At 38.3% G+C, this 8,709-nt stretch overlaps 1 protein-coding gene across 2 annotated transcripts; it reads right to left on the minus strand.

Moving 5' to 3' along the window:
- Window positions 1–333: 333 nt before the first annotated feature.
- Window positions 334–7,934, minus strand: Nle (notchless). 2 transcript variants are annotated; one of them, XM_065491789.1, is made up of 18 exons: window positions 7,740–7,924; window positions 7,506–7,666; window positions 7,116–7,427; window positions 6,869–7,058; window positions 6,683–6,815; window positions 6,498–6,629; window positions 6,331–6,448; window positions 6,171–6,274; window positions 5,985–6,111; window positions 3,694–3,909; window positions 3,390–3,610; window positions 3,091–3,283; window positions 1,779–1,976; window positions 1,499–1,727; window positions 1,249–1,439; window positions 952–1,192; window positions 782–895; window positions 334–721 (listed from the first exon to the last, which is right to left on the minus strand). In XM_065491789.1, exons 1-18 carry the CDS (start codon window positions 7,878–7,880, stop codon window positions 578–580), a joined length of 3,165 nt encoding a protein of 1,054 aa, XP_065347861.1. In that variant the 5' UTR covers window positions 7,881–7,924; the 3' UTR covers window positions 334–577. The 2 variants fall into 2 exon arrangements, with proteins under 2 accessions (XP_065347861.1, XP_065347860.1); XM_065491788.1 differs by lacking the exons at window positions 334–721; window positions 782–895; window positions 952–1,192; ... (4 more) ...; window positions 3,390–3,610; window positions 3,694–3,909 and adding an exon at window positions 5,640–5,667 and having other exon boundaries at window positions 7,740–7,934.
- Between the last annotated feature and the right edge of the window lie 775 nt (window positions 7,935–8,709).

Consider the following 8,709-nt stretch of genomic DNA (forward strand, 5'->3'; position numbering starts at 1 on the left):
AAGAGATTTTGACTCTTGCAAAATATAGTAAATTAGCATTTTTTCATACATTATTTTAAAAGGCGAATTTTTGAACTCTCGGAAATGTGCAAAAAATCGTTTAAAAAATCTTCAGTATGTAGTGGTAGAAGTTGATTTGATGATTTGAGCAATATGTGGAAATTTTAAGAAAATTACCAATTATTTATTATATGATTTGAATAATCCAGTAGAATTGGTCAATTAATATCATAATTATGCTGAAATTTGGTTGGTAGACTAAACACTGTTCACTGGGAAAAATCAATCAGTGAGCTATTTTTAACGTTTCTAGATAAAATGAAATATTCACCATAAGTGGTTGCTTTTTGGGTTTAATAAGTCTTCAATGGCAAACAGTAAAGCAAAAAATACTGAAAGTTGATATATGCACTCCCTTTTTAACATTTTGAATATCATTTTCTAATACCTTCTAGTAAGTTTTGAGAAAACTTCAACGAAAATTTTCAACATTTTTTACTGTAGCTGTATGATTGATTCATCAATTTTAAAAATTTGGTGTAAAGCCAATACTTTAGAAACATAGAAATAAACAGCATCAGTAGCCGGCAACAACAGCATCCCTCCTGTGGTCTGAATTTGCAGTTAAAAATTGGCCATCCCTGGCAACGCCATTGACAGCTGATCCTCCTGTGTATCGACTAGTCACGTGTCCAATAGCTTCTAAGCCTTTCACAATGCGCTAATGCGAATATAAAAATTGAATAATTATAGTTTCTTTGTAATTAATTTAAATATTTACGTCAACATTTCCATATTCGTATTGCAGCTCCATTGGGTACACTTGGTGATGGATGCGTGGCGCATCAATGGCTTCTTTGATGTTCTGGTTAAACCACAAATTTCTCAAGGCAGTCTAATCAAAATTGAATTAATCATATGCATGAAATTATTTTTTCTGGTCATTATTACTTGAATGACAGAAGAAGTAATTTTTGTGCCACCAGACGCTCCAACTGATAAAACAACGTCACCATTTGCATCTGTGATGATCAATGGGCACATTGATGATAAAGGTATTTTTCCAGGAGCAATAAAATTTTCTGGTGATGGGGGCACTCCATATGAGTTGGTTATATTAGGGGCCGAGAAATCATCCATCTCGTCATTTAAAATTATCCCAGTCTTAAGCGAGCGAGTGACAGATCCAAATCTGTAAAAAAAAAACAGGGAATAGTGATTGAAAGTGAACTTTGCTAGTGTTTGTACACTTGATTAATGGTGCTGGTGACCGAGACGGAAGATCCATCCTTGTCTATAATAGAGATGTGAGCAGTTCCATGGTTTTCAACATTAAGAGTTTCTGCAAAATAGTGAGCTGGGTCATTGTATGTCTTGTCATCTTCGATTCTGCTTCTGATGAAATTGGCGTAGTCCTTAGAGGTTAGATTTGATAAAAGCTAGAACCACAGAAAAGAAGCTGTTAGTCACTTAATAGTTAGAAGTAAATTAAGCACACCTCACTGATGTCAACAAAATCAGGGTCCCCCAAATGAGTCCTGGCCCCATAAGCGTACTTAATGGTTTCAGCAATTCTCTGGTAGGTAGTTATTTCATCTGCAGCTGGGATGAATCCGTCCAAAATGTTGAGCATAAAAATTAACTGAGCTCCAGATGCTGGAGAGGTGAGTGTGTAGGCGGTGTAACCATTACTCAGACTAGCTGACACAGGTGTTTGCCACCGAACTCTAGTTCATTTTATTAAATTTGAGAAAAACTTAGCTACTTGAAATTCTTACTGGTAGTCAGCCATATCTTGTAGAGTGATAATACCTCCTAGGGCTTGAATGTCACTGACAAAATCTTGAACCAAAGATCCAGTGTATAAAGCGTCACCACCTTCATTTGCAATCACTCGAAGTGTCTCGGCCAGTTGCGTGTGGTATATCTTGCCTCCCTCAGTAAGCAAATTACCCTCTGCATCTGTTAGCAATTCACTGTCAAGCACAAAACACATAGTTTAGTTTCGGCTTTAGGATACAAATATTTTCCTGGCTTATCAAGTCTTAATTTAAGGTTACATTCGTTACATTCATAATTATTAGCAGCAAGCCATTGGCTCATATTTTTGAGCTCATGCATTTCGTGCACTTGCAATGTGACAATTTGAGAGACATTTGGAGGGTCAAGTCGGGCTGGTTTGTACCTCCATTTCAATAGCGATTCTATTCCGATTTTGGAGGACTGCGGAAGCTATCCGACTTGCTACTTACTGGTTTGTACCTTACCAGCATACGTGAATTAATTCCACGGGACCAATCATTAAAAGACCCCGGTGCGGGGGGCAGGAACATCAGCTGATCATTTTCTAGAATTGACTTCCTCCAATGAGGTCCTTGCGCAAAATGTATTGGGAAGCGTCGTTTTAACGGTTAACCCTTATGGAAATATGTGAACTGATAAAAAAAGGAAATACGGTCTTAAAGCTTTTTGATCTTGTAGTTTTGCCTATCTCGAGCTACAGTGCCCAGGTTATTTGGCTGTACTCAACATAAAGTGATTTTGCCAAATTAGAGTCAGTAAAGTCGAGATTTTTATTTTGGCTTGTCAAAATATATGAAATCAAGACTGTCTTATAAACTGGCCACCGCAAGCTTCTTTGTTGATGATTTAGCTGCAAGATTTGCTTTACCTCACTCCAAATTACAGAAAATTTATTCTAAATTAGGGGTTCAAGTTTTTCCTGAAACAGCAGGAATTTTTCGACACGCCCGCAATAGTTGACCAGAGTTGGAAATCCGTGTGCCATGAGAACAGGCATAAGCTAATACAACATGCCTGTCACGGCTTGCACTTTCTGCTGTGTAAAATAGAAGAATTCCAAAGCGAAGCTCTACCTGCCTGTGTGTGTAAACTTTGTGATAAGAGCATGAACTTCTACCATTTCTTAAACTGTGATAAAATCCAATTAAGTCTGAATCAAGCTGCAAAATTTGCAGTAAACTGACCCAAGAGTCAAATTATTATTATCATCTGTTGTACACGAAAATATTGTTTAGCAATAATAAAATTATTGATTGATAAATTTTCGCATGTTGGTTTGATTCATACCGAATTGTTGGGCTGGCGAGAATAGCTGCTTCTTTCTGCTTAATCCTCGATGCCAAATAAGGCCCAACATCGATACCAGATTCACACAAGTCAATTGTCGGCTGGATAAGCCTGGCCCATGGAAGGGATCCAAAGCGCTGGTACAGCTCCCAGTAGCCCTTCAGCTCGCTAGGAACAGCAACAGAAAGACCACCTGCGGAACAACATAAGAGTAGTGGCTAACGATTTGACTTTAAGCAGGCATATGGTTATACCAATCAATTATTAACTCATGTATCATGTAATAATGAAGAACTTACCAATTTGTGAGAGTGTGGAGTTTCCATCAAACATGTCTTCGTAAGCCGCTCCTGGAGCCACTTCTCTAGCATTCAGAGCAAAAGCCTCCTTTGTAGTTCCGTTATAGATAGTCATCAAAAAGCCCCCACCAAGGCCCATGCTCTGCAATGATGATACTCCATCACAAAATAGGGTTGCTATGGCGGCGTCCACGGCGTTTCCACCCTCCAGTAGCACATCTCTGTTAACATTATATTTTTAATATCCATTTTGCTGTTGTTTTTGTAAGCTTTCCAAGGCAGTGAAAAAATTTAGACAGTTCACCTTCCAATCAGGTTGCAAGGGTAAGAGTTAGCAGCTACTGCAGCATCGTAATATACTCCCATGGGGGAATCTGAAGGAGGAAGAGGATCTATAGGGTTTGGTGGATCCAGTTCTGCATTAGGGTGCGTTCCAACGTAAACTCCAACCGCAACGCCAGCCACTAGGCTTAACATGACCACAACCCCTGCAATGCCAAGTGGCTTCCACAGGTTTCCTCTGGAACACGTGGGATATTTTAGTTCAATAGGAACTTAATAAAACAAATAACTGATAAAAATTTGCTGGCTCAACGCACGTAACTGATTAAATCTGGAAAAAACCATTCATCATGCTGTTACTCGTTAGATAACTAATAGTAAAACCGGTTAAAGGTACACAGGGTACATGTGCCATTTTAGCAAAGAAAGATTGTCATGTGTATTAATCATTTTGAAAAAAAAGTTTAAACAGAGTAATTTTGAATCTAGGTCATATTCATATTGTCTGTACCTCATTTTGTAGTTCATGCACCGCAAATCGTAATCACCTTGCACCATGTTTATAAAATTTTGTTTTTAATTTACATTAAAGCTCACACATGTTCATGCTCGTGGAGAAAAATGTGTACAAAATCATAAAGCATTAAGAGAGGCGCTCAAAAGAAAAAAAGAAAGCGAATAGTCTGAGGTATAGTCTACATTAATGAGTGAACGTTGTTTGCGTTTGCACACCAATTATGGCTAAGTAAATATCGTAAAATATGAAACCACACCAAGCCACTATACCTCCACTCCTTCTCATGCTTGATAAATTAAACAGTTCAGTTGTAAGTGATACGAATCATGAAGATGTAATAGACAATTGATCACTACTTACGGATTAGACCTCATGTTAGCTGGTGAAGCTCCTTACAGTGAATGAGGTTTAGCTGCACCTAAGCCGGTTTAAAAAGTTCTTATCTAACGCACAAGAACTTGGACGACAATGGGCTGGGTATCTCCCGGGGAGTTTCCCAAACTTGCAGTGCAGTGGTTTTTTGCGGTATTTACCCATTTTGTGCGGGTTTTTTTGCACCTCACGGTAATATAATGAACAAAATACCCTATATGGAGAGGGAACGGGTTTTTGGTTTTTGTTGACTCGTGGTTTTTTAGTTTTTTTTTTAAAAAAACATTTTAAATGTAATTTTCCATGAGCAACAAAAATTCGGGAGAAACTAGCTGCAAAAAACCGGATGCGCAAAAGAACGCTTAATACCCATGCCAGCCTTGACGACAATGCATCCAAAACAATCTTATCTGGGTATTTTCATGATGGATTTGCAAGAATGAATTGAACTTTCGAATGGCTATGAGTCCTTAAATTAATTGGCAAATAATATGATTTTGAAGATAGTAAAATTAAATTTCAGGACATTTTTCCAGAGAAATTTAGATATAAATTTTTCAGCAAAACAATAAATACCACTCGACAAGGTATTTTAAGTACTGAATCTTGCGCAACAACCGATTCATGATATTACAAGAGGATCTGAATCAATTTGCATCTAATTTGCATAAAATGCTGACCAACAACTACATAACCAATCAGGTGACAAGACTGAACATGAAAAAATTGAACCACCATTCGAAAGTTTAGAAGCACTACTTAAGCCAAGTTAGATAAATCATATATATACCGATACCTTATATAATCAAATAAGTGTTTTGGTCGGAGATAATCAAGCCACTTCATTGTAAAATTGACCAAACATAGGTTTGCGTTGGATTATCATTTTTATCAGATTCTTCATGTGATCACATCAATAAATGGAAACTAGCTCGGTCAGAGCTCCCTTGAAGTTAGCAACAATGAGACACTTAAATTATTAAATTGTTTGGTTTGGATTACTAAACTAAGCGCAAAAAATAAATATTGGAAAAAACCAAAACTAGATTCCCTTAATGTTTTCTTAATAAAATGCTCTGTTGTAAAAGAATTATTTAATTTTGCCACCTGAAACAGAATAAGGAAGAAATTAGTGCTGTGGAATTTTTCAAGTTATGCAATTTTGCAAGCTTTAGCTAACAGCTATGTGCTCTTACAAATTGAGTAAAAATAAATAATTTAACTAAATTTTTGTAAAATAATCTTTAAAGTTAACTGTGGCATTTTGAAGTTTCTTCATGAAATTTTTAAACAAAATTAATTCTAGAGCATGCAATATTTTTACTAAAACTTCCAACTTAAATGAATAGTTTATGTAAATGCATGTTTTACATACATTATTATACTTGTGAATTTCCAATAAATCTTTCTAAACATTAACTCACATTTTTAAAATCTTGTCTTTCCCACCGCTAGCTACTCGCAGTCCATCCGGTGACCAATCAACAGCATAAACTTCATCTGCATGGCCTGGAAGATCAAGCTCCAACTTCTTTTGTTTTACATTCCAAACTTCAAAAAGATAACAGTATGGTTGTTAAATCCAACACAAAAGTTTATGGCAAGAATACCTTTGAGTGTTGAGTCTGCACTGGCGCTTACCAACAGCCTGGAGTCAGCAGACCAAGCCAGCATGAAGACTGCTTGGACGTGACCTCTAAGTGTGGTAATGAATCTAAAATATTCAACAGTTTATAAGATGAACAAAAGATTTTAACTATTAGTTCTTACTTTCCACTTTTTCCATCCCACAATTTGATCGATTTGTCGAATGATGCTGATGCTAGGATTCTCGTGTCAGGAGAAAATCGAACGTCATTTACCAACTGCTGGTGGCCAGTCAAACGTTCTAAATTGGTGAAATATTAGTTAGGTTTAACATCAAGCAAGGAAAATACCAATTGGTTTCTTCTCTTTCTCAGGCAGCCACATCATCAAAGTGTGGTCATCTGACGCAGACACAAGTCTCTCTTCGCCTAGACGACACACGGCCAAGTACCTTTTAAGAGCAAGCTCTTTGATGTCACTTTCTGCAAAAATAAAATTTTACAGACAAATTAATTAGCGTCGAGAACCGTCTCACCATTGACATCCTGGCCTTTTCCTCTGTGAACAGCAGTAGGGTCAACTGCACCGGTTCTCAAAACGTAGTCAGTGCTCAGAGCTAAGGAATTGACCCAGTGGCCGTGCCCCTCCAACGTGCGGCACAACACACCCTGGAAAAGAAATCTCAAAATTGCATGACAATTTTTGACACCTTGGTTCTCACGTCAGGTCTCCAAACTTTGATGGTTCGATCTTGAGAAGAGCTGTAAATGAGACCGCTGCCTCCCCATCTCACGCAGGTGACAGATTGGGTGTGGCTGGTGAGGACCCTCTCAACATTGCCCAGCGCTGTGTCCCAGATCCGTATATCTCCGTCTTTGGAGCCACTGGCTAGTCGGCGGCCCCGAGGATCTCTAAACAAAATTTTTGTGTCACTAACGGTTGCTTTGTCAAGGAGGAGACAAAGTTACAAGTGAAGTGGTTCCCAAGCCAGTGAGGTTACCCACTGCTTGTGCCCTGCAAGGGGCTTGCCAATTTGCTTTCCGGTCTCTGGATTCCACAATAAAATGACTCCGTTCTTACATGCTGATGCCAGCATTTTGGAGTTTGGTGCCCAAGAGATGCAAAGTACCCAGTTCTTGTGGCCTTCACACACCATGAATGGTGTCTGTGTATAGATATCCCAAAATCGAACGGTCGTGTCTCCTGAACCACTTGCTAAATACTGCCCGTTGGGACTGAAACCTATGGAAATAACAGCCTCCGCATGTCCTGGCATAGAGCTGAAAGTAGGAGAGGAGAAATTAAGCAGACATTTGGAAATTTGTCCTCTTATAAAAAAGTATGACTGTATTACAAACCTAGTGCATCTTGTGACCGCCCTGACTTTGAAAACGGCCTGCTGCTGGTAAATAATTTCAAGCACATTTTCTGTTCCAATGTCATCTTGAACCATGACCTTGTCCAAGCAATCAGTAATTTCCTTGCCATTGACAAAAAATAGAAAAGGAGCCGGCTCTTCCTGTAAAAAAAAAACATAAGGCAAGTTGCCTCTTAAGTAAATTTTATATCCTTTTGTTATAAGAATATCTCACATTTTCTAATAGATGGTTCACGAGTAACGCTAGTTTTTCTGGTGTAACGTTATATGGCAAATCAAACAGCCTCTCAAAAGAATCACCAGTGTCCGATACTAAACGAGTGAGGATTCGCCTCGTGTCTTCAGCTTCGTCCATGCCGAGTTTAAGTTTAGGTCTGGTTGGGTCTGGTTAAGGTGTGATCGGGTGTGATAGCGTTGTTTTGATTTTGTTTACTATCGACACGTGAGCCTGCAGATCTGCAGCGGTGCATTGTCTCTCAAAGTGGGCTGTTCCGAGTAATCCGAGTTGTTCCACATACAGTCTACCAACTGACTTCAAAGCTCAAGGCATTCGTTTTCAATTTTACAGCCTCCAACAAATCAACTCTCTAGATAAAAAAAATTCAAGCAATATAAAGCAATTTAATTATAATTTATCAAAACATCATTGGAGAGGTTGGAAGTCTTATAATTATAGGAGCAAAATATTTTTTCATGTTGGTAGACAGCATATGTTGAGACAGGAAAATCATGAAAATCATCGAATCATTAAACTCACGCCGCTTCACAGAACTGACCTGGCACAAGCAAGCAAGGTGGTGTTGACGCTGACGACGCCATCATTCAGTTTTACTTAACACGACGGACACGACGCCGGTTTTTCAAGTTTGCCGTCCGAATTTAGTTCGTCCGATCTTTCTTAGAATTTCCGATATTTTAATAGAACCATGTCAGTGTCAGTTCCCACGAAAAAACTGAATATTAATAGAGATAGGAAATTGAGAATTGGGAAAACTCATGGTATGTATTATGCATGTTTACATATCGTATTATATCTATTCTACTCCCAATCCTCCCAATTTATTAAATTTAAATTTTGACCTAGAGAAATATCACATAATACATTTGGGTCATCCTACCGAGAAAAAAGTCAACCAAAAGGTACATAATCATTGGGTGCCCACGTGCGGTCACTCGGCTACCCC

The sequence above is a fragment of the Cloeon dipterum genome, chromosome 4 (genome assembly GCF_949628265.1).
Source record: "Cloeon dipterum chromosome 4, ieCloDipt1.1, whole genome shotgun sequence".
Classification (NCBI taxonomy): domain Eukaryota; kingdom Metazoa; phylum Arthropoda; class Insecta; order Ephemeroptera; family Baetidae; genus Cloeon; species Cloeon dipterum.